The following is a 24,972-nucleotide window of genomic DNA, read 5'->3' as shown; positions in this document are numbered from 1 at the left end:
TTGCACTGCAAGAGCTAGTTACAGATAGGTAGCCGTGTTGGTCTGCCATAGTCAAAACAAAAAAATTCCTTCCAGTAGCACCTTAAAGACCAACTAAGTTAGTTCTTGGTATGAGCTTTCGTGTGCATGCACACTTCTTCAGATACACTTCTTCAGATACACTTCAGATACACTTCTTCAGATACACTAACCAACTTCTGTTTCAGTGTATCTGGAGAAGTGTGCATGCACACGAAAGCTCATACCAAGAACTAACTTAGTTGGTCTTTAAGGTGCTACTGGAAGGAATTTTTTTGTTTTGACTGCAAGAGCTGTGCAATAAGCGCTAGGAATAAGCACTTTTGAACTGACATCACTAGACACACATTGTATTGAGCTCTCATGCTGCAATGCTGTGCACAGTTATAGGGAAGTAAGTCCCATTGGTCTCAATAGGACTTTATTCAGAGCAAACATGCACAGGATTGGGGGTGCTTCCAAATCAGCTGCCGCTCTTCGTTAAGGAACTTTCCAATGGACACATTGGAGAAACCTTTTCAGTCAAGCAGCACATTCCCTGGGGTGGAGTGGTTACACATGCCAGTGTAGGGCAGGGCCAGAAGCAAAAGTGGGGTGGGGGTGGAGCAACAAATGCAAATGTTACCTTTGTACAGTGGGCTGGCAAGAAGCATCATCAATGTTCAAAACACATTCCAGCCAGGCAAAAACACAGTGCAAAACAGAGCCTGTGAGGGGTGTGGTCTGGGGAGAGGATGTTGCCAGAGGAAAGTTCCAAGGGTCTGATAGAGAAGCCTGGAAGACCACATTTGGCCCCCAGATGTTCCTCACCTCTGCCTTAGTGTTATCCTTTTCCTTTTCAAAAGAGGCATTACAATAATATTTCAGGCGTCACCAAAATACTTTTTCACCTCTTTTTTCTAATTTGTAAAATAAATTAATGCAATGAAACTTTTAAAAAAAGCATTTGGGTGCATATTTTAAAAATTGACCCTAAAATGCCATGCTTAGGTACCTTGTTACTCTTCCACCAATATGGCCATACTATGCCCCTCAGTGTGGCTGAAACATAACACAACATATACGTTTAGAAAGTGCTATTCTCGATGAAATACGGAAAATCATTTGCAATCTCAGATGCAACTCACAAAGAGAAACTACAAATCAACACTAAAAGCTTGCAATCTGGAATTATGATGTCAATAAGCCCTATCTTTTGCAGGAGTAGAATCAAAGATGTACAATGTGACTAGAGTTTACAGAGAATTATATAGATGCTAGTTGAAGTTTTGGAGAAGTGTGTCACCAAAAGTTTGATGATACATGGCTGCTCTATTTCTCTCTGACATCTGAGTTGGGAGAGGCTGAATACAGTCCAGAACACTTGCCTGGATGAAGTTGTGGAATGGATGAAGGCTAATAAACTGAGCTTCAACCTTGGGAAGAGGGAGACACTGTGGGTAGGTGGTTCCTCAGGATATTGGACACTTGCCTTTTCTGGATTGGCTTGTTGTGCAGCAGAAAGAAAAGGTTTTGTGGGGTGCTCCTGGATCCATCTTTGTGTCAACTACAGCCGTTCTTGGTCAGGGATAGCTTAACTGCAGCAATTGGTAACTCAGGATTTGATTACTGGAGTACACTGCATGTGGGATTATCCTTGTGCCTGGTCCAAAAGCTCCAGCTGGTGCAAAATTCTGTGGCTAGACTCTTGATGGGGACAGACTAACTTCAGCACATAATACTGTTGTTTAAAGCTTGCACTGGCTGCTCATATATTACTGGGTCAGGTTCAAGGTTGATGTATTTACAAATCCCTTAGCAACTTTGGTCCATGATATCTTAAAGACCACCAGATTCCTTATATCCCAGCCCAATCACAGAGCATATCTTGTAAGTACTGTTTCATTGAGTGTTGCTGTCCCAAGCCTGTGTTGTGTTTTCTTCTTTTGGTTTCTATGATGAATTTTAATTGTTCTTATTCATCCTAATTTTATGTACGCTGCTTAGAAATTCTGACAATGAAGCAGTATACAAACACATGAAATAAATAAAATAGAGAAGCATGTATTTGAAGGCTCAATTAATTTAAATCATTCTTAAGAGACAGATGGCTTGATTCTAAAGTTACTGTGTCATACTAGAATGATAAAAAAAACCTGGATTCAAATCCCACTCATTCTGGGTGATACTGGGGGTGGATTTCCACCTGTCACTCTTTTAGCCTTAACCAACCTCACAAGGTTCTTTTGATCCTGTAATGAAGGAGGAAGGGTGGAATAACAATAAGAAAAACATGATCATTGATGCTTGCTATCCTGAAATGACCTCATGTCGCCTCTACTTTGGCGTGGCGGGGAGTACCCATATAGTAAGGGAGCAACTGCCAACCCCCAAAGCAGAGTGCGAGCAAAGGGGCAAAGGGGCTTCAGACCAAGAGGAGCCCACACCGCAACACCCTTCTCCTAATTTTTGCCACAAAACCCTGCTTTCCCACCGCCTGGCTGAGCTTGAAGCTCGGGCGACTCTTCCTCCCCCCCCCCCCCAGCCCTCCCTCTTCCTCCGGGCAGAAAGGCGTCTTGCATTGGCAGCTGTGCGTCGCTAGGTGTCAGGGTTGTGCCTCAGGAAGGGGTTAACGCGGCGTCGGCCCTTAGGTTTAGGATTGGCGAAGTCGCCTGCCTGTCAAGGCGGGAGGAGGCGGGACGCCGCCGCTCGGGGCCGGGGTCGCGAAGGGAGTTGGAAGCGACCATTTGAGCTGTGCATGCGGGGCAGGGCTGCCGTCCTTCGCTCGGCCCTTCCGGTGCCCCGCGGGGTGCGCAGCTCCCGCGCGCCCTCTCTTCCTGTCCCCGCTTTGCAGGCTCTTCCATGGAGACCGCCGCCCCCGCTCCCCCCGGCCCCGCGGCGGCGGCGGCCCCCTTCCCTCCGCTCTTCCCCCCGGGGCTGCACGGCATCTACGGCGAGTGCCGGCGCCTGTACCCGGAGCAGCCCAACCCGCTGCAGGTCACCGCCATCATCAAGTACTGGTGAGTGGAGGGGGAGGAAGGAGCCGCTGTAGGGGGCGAGGGGCTCCCAGGGTGGGAGGGAGGGAGGCCTTGGGGGTCCGTGAAGGAGGTCCAGGGCCTGGGGCAGTTTCTACGGAATAGGCTTCTGCTTGTATGCTGTGGGGTCGGCATTGGTTGTGGGGATGAGGGGCAGCGGGTGGGCGAAGAAGTCCCGGGAGGTAGCTAGGCTCCCTGAAACGGCGGGGGGTGGTATCTGAGGCAGGACTTGGCGACGGAGGTCGAGTGGGTTTGGGCGAGGAGGGTCCCTGGGAAGGCCCGGAGGGGCTTTGTGGTGGGAGAGTTTGGGGGTTTCCCGGATGCCCTGGGCCTTTTCGCCTCGGAGGTGCCTGGTTTTAGTTCGGGGAGTTGGTAGGTGAGGGGCTGAGGCGGGAGGAGGTAGGTAGGTGAGGAGCAGCAGCTCGGAGGTGGAGGGAGGGCGGCATCTCTCTGAGCGAGGAGGTGGGGGTCAGCCTCTTGGCCAGAGTCCTCGACCCTCACAGGATGTGCAGATTTAGGCCTCAGTTGGAATAGGGAGTTTTAAGAGGGGGCCGTGATCTTTGCAGAGCTTCCTTCATTGATCTGGGCACAGTGTTGTGAAGAGGTGAGGGTTGAGGCGGCGTTGATATGAGAAGTGGGTTTTGCTAGGGAGCAGGCCGGTGAAACCTTGATCTGTGTGTGAGGTGGGTTGAGAGAGCAGCCATTCTTAAACTTTGGTATAAGTAGTCCCCTTATCAAGGATGGTGAAATACCTCTCCACCATGAGTAATACACTAGCTAGAGGACTTAGCTGAAGGTACTTTCCTTTTATTAAGGTAGAATAAAGTACTGAGTGGTGTTGCACTTGCTGCTTGCAAGTTTTGCAAAAGTGGGTGCATAGACTTAAGGAAGCCTCTCTATAGTGCACTTGTTATTAAAACTGCTTTATGACATTCTTGTGCAATACTTTTTGCAGAAGTGTGTTCTTTTCCCTCTGTTTTTCTCTCTACCTTCCTTCATCTTTCCTTCTCTCTAATTTTGTGTGCCTCTGTAGTTAAATATATGCACGTGCTCTCTTTGATCTTCAGACAGGCAAAGACTTATTGTGCCTGCCCTGAATGATTGCATGCAACTGTTTACACAAGGACTCTGTACAATTTACATGAATTGCTTCACCTGTGCTGATACTTAATGTGTACATGTTCATTTGTTAGTGTGGCCCAATGCTGCATGTCCATCTCCTGTACACATCTCTTATATACATCTCTTATACACTTACATGCTGTGTCTTTAAAGCACATTCAAAGCACATTTCTCTCATGAAATTCTGGGCACAAATGGGAGGATCTATTCACAAATATAAGTGATACCCATCATACCCATATTCAGGACAGGAAACCTAGTTAGACAGTAGTTAGCTTAAACTGGTTTAATATAGTAATGTGTGCATTACCTTTCCCAATAAAATTATCTGGCTATTTATGTTTAGTGAGGCCAGAATATTTTGTGCGGTATTGTCTTTAATTACTTTCTATGAATCTTGCTAATTCTTACTGGATGCAGTTTTACAGCAGGCTGTTGGCATCTGATGTAGCAATGAGTTCCATAGATTGGGTGTGACAAATCTGTTGAAATTTTCAATAAGCTAAATAAATAATAATTCTGCATAGGCATATATAGGATTTCACTGTGTTTCCACAAAATAAAATGCAAACTAGGGACTGCAATAATCTTATGTTGGTGAGAGTCAGGATAATTCTGTTTGTAGCAGAGCCATATGTAGATTAAAAAACAAACTCCACCTATTTCAAGTAGTGTTGCCTTAGCTACTTTGATTTGGAGTGGTATTTTTATCTCCTTCAGTAACCCTACATAGCTCAGAGCTGCTCTTCCTCAATGAGAAATAGCAAGCACTAGGAGGTAGTCTGAAATGTCTGTTTGCCAAAGAATAGTTGTGAGACAAGCATTTGACCCGGACAATGCTGTTCAAAACTTATTTGGAATGCTCATCTTCTTTAGCCTCCCAATGGCACATCTCTTTGGATGCTTGCACAGAGCTATTTTGTTATTTTGTGTGTCTGAGAAGCTCTTCTGTAAAGTTGTCTCTCCTCTTCATAACCACTTTCTTTGCCTATATAGAAATTGAAAATGCTGAAATAGCTGGTGTCATGGGCATGCTGTATGCCCTCTGCCCCATCATCCAGTTGGAAATTAGCTTATGCTTTGGTTTGGGGTGGGAGTTGTAGCTTTGTGTCACACTGCAAGCATTGAAGTTGCTTTGGCTGTTCTTTCTCGACGTGCATCTTTAAAGAAATAAGTTTCAAAAAGGAATGAAGCCTGCAGGTTGTATGTATCTTCTTGTGTCACTTCACTTGTTGGAAAATTCCTATTCAGAAAACACTTTCAGTTGATTTATGTCTGCTGAGAAGCCATAATTTGCTTGCTGCTCCCAATCATGTCTACAGAGGGTGGGAACCAATCATAGAATTGTATGGGATTAGAAGGGACTCCAAGGGTAATCTAGTTCAACCCCCTTCATTGCAGGAATCTCAACTAAATGGATGGATGGGGAAACTCTGTATGCCAGCCATTAACTGTAACTATCTAGATCAGGGTGGCCCAACTTTTAATACCAAGTGAGCCACAAGAGTACTTTGACACAGAGCCCGCAGGCTGCACACTGCCTTGTCATGCACCAGTGGGGGAGGGGGAGGGAAGTGAAGCCAAAATTTGAGGGGACACCCCCACCAAGCTCTCATGTTGCCTTCCCAAAGGCTAAGTTGAGGAGGAGGCATGAGCCTCTGGTAGGGTCCTAGATCCCTCACACCTCCGTCCCAAAGCACAGTGCCTCACTTACCCGGCTTTGGGAAGGCAGCACAAGGGCTGTGTGTGTGTGTGTGTGTGTGTGTGTCAAATGCATACAGCCATCAGGCCACAGATTGTACCACCTTGCTCTAGATTAGGGGTTCTCAACTTGTGGATACCCAGATGTTGTTGGACTACAACTCCCATCATCCCTAGCTAGCAAGGCCAGAGCTCAGGGATGATGGGACTTGTAGTCCAACAACATCTGGGGATCCACAGGTTGAGAACCACTGCTCTAGATGAAGGTTGCATATGAAGCATCTTTATAGCTCAGTCAGTAGAGCATGAGACTCTTAATCTCAGGGTTGTGGGTTTGAGCCCCATATTGGGTGAAAGACTCGTGCATTGCAGTGGTTGGGGTTGATGACGCTCATGGTCCCTTCCAACTTTATAATTCTGTGATGTTCAGATGGGATGCTAACGCCCAGAACACAGGGATAATGTTTAGGTGATATCTGTGTTAGGCTCATTTATTTTTTACAAAGAAGTTCATGAAACAAGTCATCATTTGAGCCATAGTCCATGACTCAATTTGTCAAATATTGGGAAACCTTTTAAAAAAGAACTGGAGAAGAAATTTGAATGACTCAGTTGGTGGCCATGAAGAACCGTGCATCTATGTCCACTCACACATACCGTAAACATGCTGCCTGTGGACTCCTAAGGTTATCATTTACTTAAAGGGAGAAAGAACTAAAAGAATGTGTGGCACCTTAAAAGCTAAGATTTTGGTCCTGACAATACCTACTCAGAAGTAAGTCCTGTTGTATTCAGAGTGACTTATCACAGGTAAGTGGGGTTAGGATTGCAGCCTAACACATTTTATTATGACACCAGTTTTCATGGACTATATTTTGCCTATTTTTCCTTCCTCTGTGACAATTGAGGCAGCTAAATGATAAGCTAGGCAAGGTAACTTGCTGCCTCTATTCTTTTTTCTTCTGGCTGGTCCATCTGGCAACAGTTACTTATGTCAGTTCCTTCCAGCCAAACTTGCATGTCTTACCTGATCCATGTGTAGCACTTCCCACATTTCTAGTTCAAGTACCTCTGGGCTCTTTGGGGAGGTAGGGTGGGATATAATATGTATGTATAGATAGATGTCTGCAAAACATAACATGCTGTGATATTGGGGGCCTGCAGCCCTTGCTGGTAGAGAAGGTGGTGAGGACAGTCTGCCTTCTTCTGCATGCAAGGCAGCCTGTTCTAATGGTCTTTGTGAAGGAGGAGGGGTCTAGTCTGAGCTGGTGAACCAGCAGAAGCTGGGAAAGACTGTAAAGAGTATACTAAACATTGTATTATAGACTTTTTCTTAGAAAGCTCTAGGCAAAAGCAAAATGAAAATATTTTCAAGAACAGTGGCCGGTGAATGCTCAAATAACATTCCCTATTACTTTAGACAGTAGAGTAGAATTATTTAAAAAAAAATATGTTCCTACCAGTTTTTGCTGTTACCAGTGGAATGAAGCATAGCTTTATTATTTATTTAATTTATAACATTCATATACCACTTGATTTTAAAAAGCCTCACAGTGGTTTACAAAAAGATAAAACAATATAATCAAGAAAAATGTACAACCATACTTAAAAACATACAAGAATTAAAATACTAAAACAAATTAAAATTACTTCGATCTATTACCAGTAATAGATGCTAGTTTCCCCTCATCTGTTCCCTTTCAAATGGAGATGCCATCTGAATATTTTATAGCATATAATCTAATACTTAAGCCTAAGGAGATTGCACTCTGCTTTTGGGTTGATTGAACAAACTGAGGACAGGTTTTCTTTTTTAAAGGGCTCTCTTCTCAGCTTTTTGTTTCTCAAAGTGGAACACAGCAATTCATGACTTAAACTTCAGTATTTTTATGGAATAGTCTCCTAAAGTGTGTGCAAGGGTTATTTTTCATTAGTGAGAATGGTCTGATCAGCATACTCTGCTTTAGTTTCACACTCTCAAAAACAGTGCTGATTAAGCACTTTCCCAATGTTTTTAACACATTGAAGCTACATTGTGCTGCTTGCAAATATGGCCTTTGTCCCTGAGGCTGACGTTCTTTCTTCCAAATGAATCCTTTGGTAGAGGGAGTTTAGAAGCCTCACATCCTGTGTTAACCTTTGTGACTGTTCCAAAGAGAATTCTGAACAATTATCTTGCTTATAATTGGGATTCATGAAAAAAAAATAGTGGATAGACACAGCATGTAGCTGAAAATAATTTTTTACAGTACATAAAAAACAAAAGTAGGTGTGTTTGTGCATCAGAAATATTCTCCAAATTCCACAGTTGGGCAATAGCTTTATTACAACCAACCAAAATTTCACAAAATGGTAGCAAGCCTTCTCGTTCTCCAGAACTCCTCTTCATCAAGAAAGATGTTATTCAGAAGTGAGTGGGGGCAGCAGGCCTGTGCAGAGCTTGTCTGAGGCCTGGGGTGGGAGTCTTGTTAGATAAAGTTATAAACTCAAAAAAGCAGCTAGTCTCTAGTGGGGGGCAACCAGCTTAGTCCTCTGAGCCCTGGGGCAAGGGTACCCTGCTGTCCCCCACCTTTGCATGGGCCTGGGTGGGGAGGGCTACATAACTACACCACCCAGCTTCTGCCCTAGCTAGATGAGGAATGGTGAATGCCGACAGGGATGCCAACAAGATTTCCCAGATGGTGAACTCTGTGTGGATTGGGTCCCCTGCATCCTGCCTCCACCCCCTTGCAGTAGATGCACCCATAGTCTGACACACATTTTCTTGCAGATTTTACGAAGGTGGTATGCCTGGCAACACTACTGATTCTAACTGCTTTCATGAGTATGAATAGTAGCGATTCAGTGTTTAATTGTTTGATTTAAAACAGCTTAATTGATTATTATAAGATATCCTCAGCTAGGCAACTTTATTTTTAATTGCCATTTCTGCATCTTCTTAGAAACAAAGTAGCAATGCCTCTTGCTTTATAACTGTTGTTTTTACCTATATGTAAATGTATGTAATCAGAAGATGGTCCTAATAGCATTTTGTAGAGCTGAATATTCCACATTATTTCTTTCAGAGCAGAAAGCTTAGGTAGGAAATTATGTTATTCATTTCTGAAGACAATTAGGGCTTGCATTATGACCTTTCTTTTTTTTAAAGTAATATTTTCTGTGGTTCTGTTTTGTGAACATTAATTGAGACAAATGACTTACTTTGGAGAAACACTTTAAATATATAGTAAATGTTTTTTTAAAAAACTTTCTGACCTTTCTATCTTGTATTGGAAGGGACTGGCTCTTGTATACAAATTTTCATTCTTACTGCTCCTTTTGAAAGAGAAGCATTTTGTCTTGTGAGACATGCAGTATATTTTCAGACTTGCCTTTAATTTAGTAAACAAAAATACTAAAATGTTATTTGGTGATAAAACAAAATATATGAGATGCTTTGAAGGCATGGGAACAACATCGATCTAGGACAACAACAGCAGGGCAAAGTTCTTGCCTGTGTGCCATGAGTTTTTTCAGAAGGACGTGGGTTTAATGATACTGAGCGTTGATAAATGCATTTGCTGAAAACCACCCCCATCTCCAATACTGACCTGCAGCTTACTCTTGTCCTTTTTTCAAATAGGTTAGGTGGACCTGATCCTCTGGACTACGTCAGTATGTACAGGAATTTGGGGAGTCCATCCCAGAATGTTCCTGAGCACTGGCACTATGTAAGCTTTGGATTGAGTGACTTGTATGGTGATAACAGAGTACATGAGTAAGTTTTTAATAATTCCCATTTACTGTGGATTGTGGCTTTCTGTAGTAGACAGAAATGTGATAGAAGCAGCATGCATGCACACATACAAAAAGTAGGTTTATGTGACAAAGATAGAATGGGACTGTCTTTTCCCAGGGCATTGTTGCTGGCCTGCAAGTACCAGATTTCAACAAAAGTTAAAAAAAAAAAGCTACTGGAATTCAATATGAAATTGCTAAACTAAAATTTTATCAGCAAATTTTATTTTATTTGTTCAGGGTTTAAGAGAAAATTTCCCACTGTAGGTGTTAATTTAGCATAGCAAGGATAGGAAGGATTATAATATTGCCAATTACTGCTATTGTGAATAGTCACTTTGCTTACTTTTCCATGGAAATGTTAAAGTTCCTGTAACACTTTATGGCCTTTGGCATTGCTGTTTACAATTCTCTGCCATTTATACCTCTGTGTCTATCATGTTAGGTTCACACGTCATAAAGTAGTATACAGTCCATGAGCACCAAAGGCATGCTTTTGTTTTTTGCATTGCAACAGACTGTCAGAGCTGCCCTTCTCAAGTTCATACCATATGTAATTGTTAAAACATGGCAGAACAACATGCAGATAGTTTCTGGGTGAAGATGTACGTTAGTTTTTACTAAGAAATTGTCTATACTTGTCTCTTCTTTCTTTTTCCCCATATACAGAACGAGCATAATTTGATCCTGTGCTGTTTCAGGGTGAATTATGTTTGTATAAAAGTATTCCATGACTTGTATTTTAAATGTAAACATGTGTTTCCCCTATTTAATACTTTTAAAACAGCAGCTACAGCCATTTAAGGACAACTTTTCTAAAGCGTACACATACTAACATTTACAACTAGCTGCCCTGCCCCTGTCCCCTGTGTTGCTAGTGAGACCCAGTCCTGAAGACTTCCTCTATTTTCTGCAGCATAGACTATCAGGGCAATGTTATTGGTCATACTCTGAGTAGACCCATTAAAATCAGTCCACTCAGCGTACCTCCGGTGCTCATGGACTGTATACTATTTTAGGAAGTGTGAATCTAACATGAGATACCTTAAGTACATTGATTTCAGTGGATCTGTTTTGAATACAACTTAAATTGGTCTGCACTGAATATGGGTTGGTTACATACAAACTTTTAAACAGTAGCTTCATATCTGTTAACATTTTATTTAAATATGTAGTTGGTTAGGATATAGTGTACTATGTTTCATTTTGGCCCTGTGACAGTGGGGGATTCAGATGAGTGGGTGCTGGGCTAACCTTAGGCTAGCCACAGAGAGGCCTGGTTATAGCAATCAGTGCAGTGGTGGCACAAGTTATTTGATCTGGAGTAAACTGCATTTCAGCCCATCCAGCACCCTGCAAGCCTCTAGGACACAGTCCCACAGGCATCTGGTTGGCTGTTGTGAGAACAGGATTCTGGACTCCATAGGCCATTGGCCTGATCCAGCAGGCTCTGAGGTAATGCCTCTTCCCATATGGCACTAACTAGGCTTTGAGGTAGTTACAGAATCATAGAGTTGGAAGGGGAACCTGATTCAACTAAAGTACCTATGACAGAGGGCCATCCAACCTCTGCTTAAAAACCTCCAATGAAGGAGAATCCATCACTTTCCAAGGGAGTCTGTTCCACTGTTGAATAGCTCTTACCATTAGAAAGTTCTTCCTGATGTTAAGTCTGAATCTCCTTTTTGTAACTTGAAGCCACTGGTTTAGGTTGGTAATATTTTCAGTTAATCAACTAATTTAATTCGTTACCCTGTTGCTAGCAACATAATGCCATTAGAATCAGCTCCTTGATGCTCAGTTTCTGTGGAAAGGAAAGGGCCATGCCCACTAATCAGGGCAACACAGGCCCACAGTACTGTATTTTGAAATAAGCATGTCTAGCTTGGATTGAGGCCACTATTAATAATGGAATTGCAAACAGATGTAGCAAGTGAGGTGTGAATGTTAACTTTAATTTTATATTTTAATGATCCTGCAAAGGCTGAAATGTAGCCCACCCATGCCTCCTTGTTGACAGACTTACTTCTTAGTTAGAAGGGCGTGGTTTTCATATTCTGCTTAAATACTGGTTGTTTAAATCTAAATAAATAAATTTATTTAAAAGCACTGTAGTGACATGAATTATTCCTGATTTTTTGATGTCATTTTCATTCAATAATACTAGGCAAAAGAACTTAATGGCAAACATGACACCAGCTTTAAACGTCAACATCTTCAATCAGTACATTTGTCAGGATGGAGTTTGCAACTGTGGAATTAGTATTGTTGAAATTGGATTCTTAAGTATATCAGGAAGAGGCAATATCTTTAGTTCTGATTCAGTTTAGGACTAAGGACAACTAACTTGCCCTTTTTGGTGTAGGATACCCAGAATACCCCTTTATCTTATTTTATCCTTTTATTTCATAAATTTTATACGCTGCTTGATTGTAAAAAAAAAAAAAAGACCCACCCCTTGTGGTTTACAAAAAGATAAAACAAGAAAATCAAGAAAATATTACAACTCTACTTGTTGTCCAAACTATTTTACTCGGGGTAATTTAATTTTCTTTGAAAAGGAAGAAAATGAATGTCCCCATTTCATACACATTTGCTTAGGGCAATTTTATAAATCTTGAAACATTCAGCCACACACCTCAAATAGTATCCTGCCTCCCTCATGCACAGCATCAAGGCACTTTTTCATACTTCCTGTTCTCTGTTGGTGGTAGACCTCCCTTGAAGCCATGGCCACCTTGTGGAATTTATTTTCTTGTGTGTGTTTGGCTTTAAAATGTCATTTGTTTAAGGTAGTTAATGTAAAAGACGGGCCACCTACAGAGAGGCTGCCTTGCACTGCTTAAACTCTCACACAATCCCTGGAACTAAAACACATCCTTATTGTTAAATATTTTAAAGTTCAAGCTTTTTTTTTTTAAACTGTGGAGGGAGACTTGTTTTATGTTTACAGCACAGTAGTTGAACTTACAAGGAAGGCTGCTTTTAATAAAAGGAATGTAACCAAGTTTGGCTTGGGGCAAAGCCGGTCTGCAGCATATCTTGCATGTTCTTCCTTGGAGAATAACCCTCTTTCCTTTCTAGTGTAAAACAGTTTCTCAGTGTACTGTGATAGTAGTTGTGGTGTGGGGGGGGGGGCAGGGAAGACTGGCTCTTGAAGAACAGTAAAGCTAACAAATGTCCGAGTGCATTTTCTTTTCTTTTAAGACATTAGCACGTTGGCACTTTTGTTAACTCCTGACTTGTGCATTCTAGGTTAGAACTGAGAATCCCAATTCCCCTTTCACTGAGTTCTTCAAGGTCTTTGGGAGATTTGGCTGCTGTGTGTGACCTGTGCTCTCACAAGCTAGTCCCCATTGCATCATTCCTCCTAACTATTTCTATCCTGCGTTGGGTGAACCCGAGCTGGATCCTGCTTGTTTTCTACATTGTTCAATATTCTGAGCCTCCAAAACTGCTAATTACCTGTTTTCTGATTAATTTGTGTCTGTTCATGGGCTCTGTAGGAATGGGAAAAATCCTGTTCCTTCTTGCAACAGGTCACTGAACTGACTAATTATAGCATTCTCTGTGAGGCCTAGGAAGGCAGCATTACCAGATCTCTCTCTGTCTCCTTTGGCAAAGAACAGACATCAGCCAGATGAACTAAATGGAACTAATTGTTTTTATATATGTGAGTTACATACATTCCATAAAAACAATTCCTGTGTGGTTTGTATATTGTGTAATGTAAGACTAATTGAAAAAAATATTAGAGATACTTATTAGTTTGATACTGAAAAGTTGAATACTGTCTGATCTTGAACATTGTCCCCCAGGAATTGTAGTAAATGTGATACGGCACCAGTGTGTGTGAGCTCACAGGAGCAAGAGTTTTGCAAGGAAAATTATTCTTGCTTATTATAAACTGAAAAGCAAACTTAATCCTACAACAATTACACATGCTATCTTCAGAGTCCTGACCTGTTAAGCCTTTATGAGGAGTTGCTAACAATATGGACTAGATGACCCTCAGGGTCCCTTCCAACTCTGCAACTTATCTTCGGGTTGCCACAGGTATGGAGTGAGGGGTTTAACTCTTTCCTCCTCTTCCTTAGGAATTTCCATCTCCAAACATGTCAGTTGCATTTGGAATAAGTTTCACATTGGCACTAGCTACTGCATTTGTATGTCATTACAAAGCTGCAGATGGCAAACTTTGCATGAGCAGATCTTGGTCACTTCACTCCTCTCCACTTGTGCTTGGGAGAAACAAACAGCGACCTCCTGGCTTAGCATTGCTTCAAAACCAGGGATCAGCATAAGCAAACCAGCGTTGACTTACCAATTGTGATTTGTTTGAGTAAAATAAACCATGCTATCTATTTTGCACATCACACTAAGCCAGGTATCATGGTTTGTTCCTCCCCATTTTGAGCAGGGGTGAACAAAGAAGCACTTTTGGCTTCTGCATGGTACAGTGGTACCTCGGGTTACATACGGTTCAGGTTACAGACTCTGCTAACCCAGAAATAGTACCTCAGGTTAAGAACTTTGCTTCAGGATGAGAACAGAAATCATGCTCCAGCGGCACGGTGGCAGCAGGAGGCCCCATTAGCTAAAGTGGTGCTTCAGGTTAAGAACAGTTTCAGGTTAAGAATGGACCTCTGGAACGAATTAAGTACTTAACCCGAGGTACCACTGTGAATGTGTCCTGTGCTTACATGTCTGGCACTGCTTCCCTCATTGACTAAGCACAATGAAAGTAAGCAGGGAACATGGATCTTTCAGAATGATGAGCACAGTTGTCCCTGCCTCTTTTGCATTATATTTCTGGTTAGGGACTTACCCTTTAAAAAAATGAAATAAAAACCAAGGGTAGGAATCCAGGCCATCTAACATGGTTGAAGTGAACGCCAGGTGATATAGTTCAAACTCAGTTAAAACCTGGGCAACTGAACAGTTAAGGCTCTCTCCCCTGTTAACCTTAACCAGTTCGAAATCATTCTTCCCAAGTTTTTCTTTCACCTACATGGTTATCTGCATTTCTCACCCATAAATGAAAGAACAGCATGATAGGAGGGGTGGTCATGAAACTAGAAAAGGACTAGTGAAGAAAGAGTTGAGCAGTCTCTCCACTTCTTCCCTGCTTGCCCCTCCTCCCCCCCCCTTGGGCAGCATGGGGCATGCTGCTTTAGATTAAAATAAACAGCATCGAGAGAGAAAAATCTCATGTAATACGTAGTTTGAGTCCAAGAGAGCAAAAATAGTGCAAAGTAAATGTCTAAAGTTATTGGTTTCATGTAATTTGGCAGTGTGACAAGTCTAGCTTAATTTTCAGTTTTCATGTTCTAGCAGCATATTGTGGTATTGGGACACACTAGCATGCAAAGTACTGCAGTCGTTACTAGCTGAATTGGGATTGGCTAATTGAAAAGGCTCCTGGCCTGTTTTAAAGCCTTCAGTGGTGTATATGTTGGCACTGTGTTAGCTTCTGAAAACAAAGTTCAAATTACACTGAAAATTGGCCTGAAGTGCTGTTTGTACTTTGCTCATTGGAATGGTGGCATAGTTACACATAAACAGTTACGTTCCGCTCCGCCCCCCCCCCCCCGCCAGTGGTCATCTTCATAAATATGTTTACATGTAAGTACTCCTTGCTTTAAAGTAAATATCTGTTATACTTTTCCCCCTGTCCAGTGAGAAAGAGTTACCTCATATCTTTCTTTCTTTCTATAATGTAGTCATTTTACACTGGAATGTGGGGGAAATTACCTACTAAAGTGAGAATGTATACATTTTGGCAAAAAGCTTTAACTTTGAATTAGAAGGCCTGAATCTTGGGGGGCCTGTTAATGCAAAGAGAGAAATCAAAAATTTGTAGAGATCAAAATTTGTGTTTTAAAACCAGATAGACACTTAGAGGAATGTCTCCATACCCACTTTTAGTTTCATTGTCTATTTATGTCTAGTTATAGTGAACTAGAATCATGTGTTTTATAATACAAGGAGTAGTTGTGAACCCCTAGATGCTGGAATGTGGGGGTGTATATAGTAAGGCTTTAAAAATATGTGGATGTTTAGATTGAAATAAGAACACATTCACCTTTCTGCCAAGGACTCAGATGTGCTGATGTGATTTCTACTGGCCAAGTTTGAAATAAACCATAAGACATGAAAGTGCTATCACTTTAGCAGTAGTGAGTATAACTATAATGGAGAGGTTAAGCTTATTCCACCCATACATGTCTTTGCTGATTGCCTTCCATAGTTAGCTGCATATAATCATATATATTACTTCTAAAACCATCTGACATCCTTACAAAAAAATTCAGATAACAATTCACAAATACAAAATAAAAGGCTATGTTCTGAAATACAGGTGTCACAGGACACTGAATAATCAGATTTCTTAATTTACAAAGATGGTAGTTAATTGCTATTTCCTCCCCTCATATTTAATTGAAACAGTATTGCAGTCGGGGGATCATTCTGGGTATAAAGTTGTATGGCTTCCACCTAATTATAAAGACAGGTGTCCCCCCACTTACGCGCAAGTGCATATACGTGCGGTGCCAGGAAACCATCAAATTATTCAATTCATACCCAGAAATGGCAGGAGAGAGCTGGAGAGTGCTCATGGCTTGTGAGGAGACCACCCCCCAGAGCCCGAAGTGGACATCAGTGAGGGCAAAGGAAACCCTGAATAGATTGGAGGTGCAGCGGGGCTTTGTTTATTTTGCTCAGCCTCCCCACCTAACAGCTGATGTGTCGGTCCCAGAGCCTCCTGCTAGTCTAGGGGTCAGCAAACCTTTTCAGTAGGGGGCCAGTCCACTGTCCCTCAGACCTTGTGGGGGGCCGAACTATATTTTTTTGGGTGGGGTGGGGAAATGAATGAATTCCTACGCTCCACAAATAACCCAGAGATGCATTTTAAATAAAAGGACACATTCTACTCCTGTAAAAACATGCTGATTCCCAGACTGTCTGTGGGCCAGATTTAAAAGGCGATTGGGCCGGATTTGCCCCCTGGGCCTTAGTTTGCTTATCCATGTGCTAGTCCCATAGCTTCAATTCTAGTTGTGGATATTTTTACATACAGTATTTTTGGTTCATATTGGAGAGAGAGCAGCAGAGAGGACGTTAAAAAGGTGTTTAGAGGGTGCTCCCCACTTTATGCAATTTCCCTTATGCACACGTAGGCCTGGAACGTAAATCGGATGTCTAGCATCTTTCTCGCAGACTTCTGTAGTTGGTCGGTTTAGTCATTACAGCATCCTTCCACATTTTATTAATACCATTTATTCATTGAAATTCCCAGTTGTTTCCAATGCTTTGTATATAACATTTGAGCAGCTTATGCTATATAACCAGCCACTTCTAAATGCTCCCTTTTAATTGTATCTTTTGTATAGGTTAATTAATAAAAATAATAATAGATGTATACTTATAGAGTGTCCCAGTTTATTTTCTGTATCATGGTAGTTGGCAACCCTGGAATGCAGGGCAAACATGTTTGGTAAATATAAACAGAATAGGAAATACAAATGTGTGAGAGAGAAAAGTAGATGATCCATCCATCCAATTCCATTCCTTGACTTGATTTTCATGATAATATTTTTTTAAAATAAATAAGATGCTAAGGTTGGGGAAGGCATTATAGCTCTTAGATCTGGGTAGGATCTGAGATAATTAACTCTTGGTCCTGAACAGATTTTGATGTCATTTTCTGAGATAGATTTGGGGGTTCTTTCTAATGTTTTCCCTTGCACCAGGAATGAAGGACATAGTGGCATCATAATTTCATCTGCTTATGATGCTTTATTGTTGTGAAACCTTTTGTCATTAACTTCATCCAGGTTTACTGGATCAGACGGACCAAGTGGTTTTGGATTTGAACTGACATTTCGACTTAAGCGTGAAACCGGGGAATCTGCACCACCGACATGGCCAGCAGAGTTGATGCAAGGCTTAGCCAGATACGTCTTCCAATCAGGTACTATTTATGTGGCTTGTTTTATGTCAAAAGGTTGGTGGTATTTGAGTTTGTTCTTTTGTTTTTGTAGTATGCCTTTTATGAGGCACTCAGCTTTTATTCTGTTTACTTACAACTAATATGGTTGTGAATTTTTGCATGACAGATCAAACAAATTCAAATATTTATTTTGCTGGAAGTAAAATGAATAGAGTGAGATACTGCCATTTATATATTTGAGCCTTTTGAGATTGTTTCATGATTTGTGGATAACAAATGCGGCATCCAAGTATGATTATTCTTAATTCCCTTGATGCAGACTTCAGTAGTCTATGTCCAATTACCTTCATAATCTAGGCTTTGATCTCTCTTCATTTCATCCTTTTTATATGGATTGGTCCATAGAGAACTTTAGAATATCAGATATAAATTTACAGATCAGCTTAAATCTTTAAATAACTGTGGTTGTTTTAATATATACAAATGTCATAAAAAGAATATTATTACAGGCTGATTAAAATCCTAAAAATTACAAGCAAATATTATGGTACAAATATGAAATGTATTTTTGCTACACGTAAAATTACTGGAATAAAAACTGGGTTAATTTGATCTTGTGCTTTTTTGAAAAATTGAGCTTTTCTTTTGTTGAAATAAGCTAATCAGTCTATCTGTCTCATGAAGTTGTTTAATTTCACCCTATATGCCATATCCCAGATAATCAGTATCACAGTGTCTGTAGAGCTTATCCATTTTGGGCAAATCATTTTTGCTGCTGTCCATAAATGAACTGTCATTTCTCAGGCCTTAAGGTATGCAAATATTATTATCTCAGCATCTCTTAGGAGATCATAACTCAGTATGCTTGTTATTTCTTTTAATCCATTTCCAAAAGGGCCTACTCATTAGACCTACTCATATTATATGAATAGGTGTGTGTAGCACATTTCTTTGGAGCGTGTAGCCAGGAATTTTTCTCTGTTTATTTCAACAAATGAAGAAATGGAATAATAGGTAAAAGAAAATTGCAAAGAAAAGATAAAGAGGCAGAAAGCTAACAAAGCAACCATGAAAGATCGGCCAAGAAGCCAAAACAGGACATTTTTTCATGCAGAGAAAAAGACTCATGTTGAGCTGATCAGAGGCAGGGCAGATCTAGCTGAGGGCAGCCAGTGGGAGCTGGCAAGTCAATCAGCCAATGGGGGAGAGGGAGAATGGAATTTAAGATCCAGATAGGGACTGTCTGAGAGAATGCAGGCAGAGATTGTCTGTGGGTTTGATAGGGACCTGGGATTGGCGATATGGACTTTCTGTCTGGGTGGGCGGAAGGGGTCTCTGACTATCTGAGTGGAATTAGAAAGGGTTGATGTCAGTGAGGACAGATAAAGAATTGACTGTCAGTTAGAGATAGAGATTGTATGCGGACAGACAAGGTTCTATCTGCCTGGAGGGAAGGTCAAGACTCTAGAAGGGCTGGAAGTGTTTTATGGGGTAGTGTAAGGCAATAGTCATCCTAGAAAGAATTTATGTCTAGTGACAGGTTTAAATCATTTTAAAAAAAACAAACTTAAAAGCTCTGTTTGAACCAGTTTTGAACCTGTCAAAAGTAACCATTAATCTACAGTATAACATCTTGGAGTGTAAACAAAGTTCAAATTTTCTTCTAAAAGTGCCTTATCCTTATTTAGATGCTCTGAATGAGGGTTAAGTGTTTGCGGGCTCTCCTTCACCTAATTATAATATATTGCTGCTGGTAAATATAAACAATATCATGAACAGCTAATTAAAAAACTGCTGAGGAAATACAGGCAGAGATTTATCTAAAACACACCTACAGTAGTGGTCACATTACTGAGCTTAAGTGAAGGGTGTCTGTCACACCCTCCTCTTCCCATACTACTCCTGCTGGAGCCAGTCACCCCAACATTGCTTCCAGAAAGGAACACGAGCAGAAGCTGCGGGTCTATTCCAGCCTTTTTATTCTGCCTGTGTCTCTCTTTGTCTTTTTAAAAAATGGTTATAATGAACCGATATTGCACATTGCTATAATAATGTATCTTTTTTTAAAAAAACACACCTGATAGCCAAAAACCTTTTTGATTTTCATGATCTAGGGAGAAAGCTGTTTTGGAGAAAGTAAGATGATAGGGCCTTCTGTGTATAGAAGAGCCCCTGCTGAGCCTCTGCTGTTGATTGCTGTTAGAATGTTGGCAACATCTAGCCATGAATACTTCACTGTTACTCTCCTCTTCCTTCTGCTCCCCAAGAATGCTGGGCTTGAGTGGCCAATTTTATTTTTTTTTTAAGTGAATAATCAGGACTATATTTAAAAGGATTATAGAAGGCCTGGACTTCATGAAACTACAAAGCTTAAGCATCTTTTAAAGTTCTGCCAGCAGATTGAAAAATAGCTGTCTCCTCTTTTATTTCAAGAATGCAAAGTACAAAGCAACTACTGATAATCTGTATTTATCCATTTTTTAAAAATCACAATTTTTATCCCTTCAGTTTATAAGCATGCCCAATCCTCATTGCACCATTAAGATTGGGGGAATGGGGAGATTTCCTTCACCAGGAAAAACTAAACAAAAAACAAAACTGTACTTCTGTAAATGTGTCATTTCTCACAGGCAAGCTGGTGCATGGATGCTATTTTAGTTGCATAAAGAATGACCCTTGGAGAACTAAAATCACTATGTGGAGCTCTGCTACAGAACATTGCAGTGTGTCAATGGTGTGTATGCTGAGCATCTGACTGAAGCAGGGGAAGTTAGCTTCAAAGGCTGCTTTAGATTTGGCTTGCTTTGTAGAAAAAATGTTTATTTTTAGTTTCCAAACATTTTAAAAAATATAGCCAGTTTGCATGCAAGTCATTGAGTGTGAGGATTTTCCATTTAATTATGTATTAAACAAATTTATAGGTTCGTTTTGCACCCCAATTCAGATGGATTTGAGCCAAGATCATTGTGATAGTAGGCTAGGCCTAGACAATTAAGAGGGTCAGCTGTATTAAAGCTGTCCCACTTTCCAGTCATTCAACAAAGACAAAATAAAGACAGCTTCTTCGAGATTTTGCAAAACTTTTATTTCACGTTCAAACTCTAAACACAGAAGTCTACACATGAACTTCATAGGACCGTGCCGCAATATCTCTGTGTTTGGAACATCTAATTGTATTTACAGTAATTTCTTCAAAGATGCATGGGTTGCAGACAATAACTCTAGGCTACCCCCAACTTCCTCTGTAAGAAAAGCAGAGAAAGAAAGTCACAAAACATTAGTATTTCTTCAGTTGCTTGTTCTTTTTATGAATAATATAATTTGTGCTATTAATATTTTTTAAATCTTCATATGAATTTATTATAATTATGTCTATGTATACTTAGTGAAAAACAACTGCGCGAGTTTCTATGTATTTATTTCTTTAAAAATAAAAACCCTGGCAGTTCATACCATCTAAATAGAAAGGTCTTGTGCTGATTTTGGACAGTTCTCAAGTTTTAGGGAGCTACTTATTTATTCATTACTAAGGGAAAATATAAGGCTGTAACCACCAGAAAGATATATTGGGTAGGAATTAAATGTGTGGGAAAGAACCCAATCATAGCTGGCATTTTTAAAGGCCCTTTTCCCCATGGAGAAATGTGTCTGCTTTCAGATTTACAAAGTGTAGCTATTGTGTTAGATAGGGGACTTCTACTCTGTAAAGCTTTGCTTGTCAGGATTATTGTATGTGCATGGAAGATGCTCCCCATTTTAGCCCATGGGTGATAATATAAAGCTTTGAGTGGAAGAAGCCCAAAACGTGGGTAGCCACAGGCAAATAGGCATGTGCATAATCTTTTCAAAACTATACTTACCCTCATTGCTTAACTACTTTAAGTGTTGAAATTCACACTTTCAACTAAAACAGTTTCATGCTTCTGTTAATTCTAGAAGATGTTTTTTGTTTGATGCCATCTGTTGGCAGGATTTGACATTCTTTCAAAAAATAATGTCCAGAAGTGTAATAACCAAATGGCTTGGAGTCTGAGAATGAGCAAGTGTGAGCATCAGACTTTTGCCCTTCTCCTTTTGCTCTTCTTGTTGTAGGTAATGAAATTTTGTTTACCTGTTTACTAAAAATATTTTAAACTGTCCATCTGTAAAGATAAGAGGGCAGTGTACAAAGGCCTTACAAAACAGAACATAAAAATAAAATACACTGAAAATAGCAAAGTTATCATTCAAAGCATTATTGACATGTAGGAAAGTAAAAACAAGACAAGCAGACTATAAAGCCAATTCTAAAATTTAAAAATGACTGCAAAAACAATTAACTTTTAACCTGGAACCAAAATGATTGTAACATGGTGCCAGTCAGTGTCATGATTCACATGACACATTGAAACCATAGTTTATGAATGAGCAGTGTGCTAGGGCATGCTGCATAAAAGACTACTCTATTCTCAAGCACAGTGGGCAGGAAACAAACCAGAGGTTGTCTTGCTGTTAACCACAAGGGTTGGGTTGCATGTTAACAGCTGGGCAGTCTCTGATTTGTATGGTAGGTTAGGCTGAGAGATTGTTATCAAGATCACCCAGGGAGGGAGCTTCATGGCTGAATGGAGATTTGTACTTGGGTTTCCCCAGTCTCAGTTTGACATACGTTTTGCTTCTAGTATATCTAGCAATGTTATGAGTGGTTGACATGTGTTGCTGCAATAATTGGAGGCTTTACCTTGGACATTTTCTCTTAGTAGTAGTAGTTGCTGTGATGAGGACAGCAGCAGCTGTGGACCAGGGAAAGAGCTAAATCTTTCTTTTTCATCTTCAAAAGTTAGCAGGCATGAATGATTAAACCTGGTGTATAACGCAGAAACTCTCTCTGGCAGCTATGTAGGCTGCTCCTCCTGCCCCGCCTCTGCTTCCCAACAAAATGTTAATTGGCTGAAGCAGAATCTGGTAAGCACAGTACAGACCGAAGCCCTGTTGTGCCCTACACCCTTGTTTGTGCTACTCTTTCCACATCATTGTTCCTGTGTCAAGAATTTTGTTAAGTTGTCTTCAGTTTTAGGGTCACAAGACCCTTTAGTTAGAACTGTTGAATTCACAGAAGAGAAGACGAATTATTAAACTGCTGTTTGATTAAAATCTTGCCTTAGAACTTGTGTTTTGTCACTAAACTCAAGTTGCAATTAAACTCTAAATTGTAACTTCATCTTAGTATTGTTGGGACTGCCATAGAAAGACTGATCTTGCATGACACTGTATGGTGAGTTAGGGCCTGGCTTTCAAGCTTTAATGTCGGGTTTACTGGCTCTAGGGGATTTGAATTGGCCTTCATATCATTTTTCACATGGGTGGTTTTCTGTAGTTTAATTGAGCAGTCACTGTGAATTTTGTGGTTTGTGTGGGGAAGAGAGACATTTTTAAAGTAGTCTACACCCGAATAGACACAAACAGGTGGGTCTCCAGCAGAGACATTAGCATTTGAAAACCAGCTCCAAATGGCTAGGATTTCCCAGGAAAAGGAGTCTGGGCAGCAAAAAAATGCGGGGATCCATCAGCATAGAATTGAGTGAGCATTTGACATGCAGAATATTGTGACAGAAAGACAGGCTTCAGGAATGAATGCCTTTGTAGCTTTGTTCATTTTGGAGAACTGTGACTGTGAGGCCTTCATCATTAAAACATTTAGTTAATCAGCAGAATCTAGGATGATCCATCTGACCTGGGAAGTATTAGGAATTGAAATTTAAGTTGGACTGTTAAGTTTATTTAATGGTGTAGAACAACCACTTCTAGTTCTTCTTCCACTAAAGTCTTTAAATGCATATGGAGTCCATTTTACACTGACTTTTAAACAACTAGTAAGTTCTTTTTTTCACACTATGCAACTGGTGTAACTGAACAGTTTATCATATTTAGTGTTAAGCAATTCTTATCTGATACTTTTCCTTATCTGCCAGTTAATGGAGAGGCATTTCCTTTATACTCATGTCAGCACATATGTTCCCCACACCCAACCCTTTGGCCAAATTGTTGTAGCTTGGTGATGATACAATGAGGCTGTTCTGGGAAACTGCAAAGGGTTTCCATTGGGGTGAAGGCATTTTCTGATCCAATCCTATGTACATCTTAAGTAGACTTGAAAATCTACTTAACTATTTTGCTCATTATTTTCTCCTTACTCTTATGGGCTACAGTGCAGTACAAATAAATGTCCCTGCCTTTGTGGGTTTTAGTGCGGCGTTACTTTTTGCTTATGTGTGGCTCTTTTGTTTATCTAAGCTGTAATGTTGTAAAATCTTCTCTGTGCTCAGAATCTGGGTGCTCCCCATACTCTACAGTTGTATTTCCACCATCAGGATAATGTTGATATTGAGCAAACTGTCACAATTTTGGTTTAAGGTTTCTTAAATTCCGAATACATTTTAAACCTCAATTCAGACTTCTGTAGTCAAGGTTGGGAATCCTGGGCAGCTTGCTTTTTTTTTTTTAAAGGAAAAAGTCAAATTCAGCTTTTTAAAAAAATGTAGAACTAAATTTATGCCTAAATTAACAGTGAGGACATCTGGTGGATGATCAGAGGCTAAGTAGATTCAGTCTTTTAACCTGTCAACTGAACAGAATTTGTCTGAAACTTTTCTGGTCACCAATTCATTAATGCTTGCTGAAATGATAGATCCATCCAAGATGTGTTCATTTGTACTGAATATAGTGATGTGTGAACTTCAGAAATGCAACAACAAGCATCAGTTGCAGAACACATTTTAAAAAAACCCTCTGCTTTTTTAAAGAGTTCTTGCTGTCTTGTTTTGCATTTGTAAACCTCCTTTCTGGGATTTATGTGCATTCTTGCACTGCCTTGGGAATTTGTAGTGCAGGGAAGGTTGGTGAGCTAATGAGCTTTCCTGGCCAACTGATATCTCATAGACTATGTGAGCCTAGAGCCTAGTTAGTATGATGAATCTAGATGTCACCGGTTCATAGTCAATATATAAACTTGAAATAATCTTAGTTTACATTTCAAGCAAGAGGAAGAATTTCACGTCAAGGGAGCTCTCCATGAAATATACGTAGGCATTCTAGACTGGGAATGTTTCTATTCAAAGCTCATTCATTTGTCATGATCATGAGAATTTTCTAAAGAGCATCTTGGTATGGTGGGTCTCCTTTTAATCTACTGATAAAAGGTGCTAGAATGAAAAGAAGATTGGTATCATTGCAGAAGTGCATGGCTGTTAATTCAAGGTGTGAATGTTACAATTTTAGGCCTGTTGAGAAGAAGGATCATCCATAAACAAACACTTCCCGCAGATCAGTTTATATGATAATAGAGGAATGCTAGTCTTGATGCATATTACATCATGCCATTGTGTGGGAGCAACTGAAGTGCACCAT

The 24,972-nt window shown here is 40.5% G+C and overlaps 1 protein-coding gene across 4 annotated transcripts in view; it reads left to right on the top strand.

The window, feature by feature from the left end:
* Positions 1–2,658: 2,658 nt before the first annotated feature.
* SUFU (SUFU negative regulator of hedgehog signaling) overlaps positions 2,659–24,972 on the top strand; it is a 70,463-nt gene continuing 48,149 nt past the window's right edge. For 2 of the 4 annotated variants that reach the window (XM_083738027.1, XM_083738026.1), the window contains exons 1-3: positions 2,659–3,017; positions 9,478–9,612; positions 17,471–17,607. In XM_083738027.1, coding sequence (XP_083594153.1) covers positions 2,860–3,017; positions 9,478–9,612; positions 17,471–17,607 — 430 coding nt within the window. In that variant the 5' untranslated portion in view covers positions 2,659–2,859. The remainder of the gene's footprint in view (positions 3,018–9,477; positions 9,613–17,470; positions 17,608–24,972) is intronic. The other 2 variants (XM_083738025.1, XM_083738024.1) reach the window with 1 other exon arrangement.

This window comes from Podarcis gaigeae (assembly GCF_964106915.1).
Source record: "Podarcis gaigeae genome assembly, chromosome: 5".
Classification (NCBI taxonomy): Eukaryota; Metazoa; Chordata; class Lepidosauria; order Squamata; family Lacertidae; genus Podarcis; species Podarcis gaigeae.
Note: the sequence above shows the minus strand (reverse complement) of the source record. Positions and strands in the feature narration are given on the sequence as shown.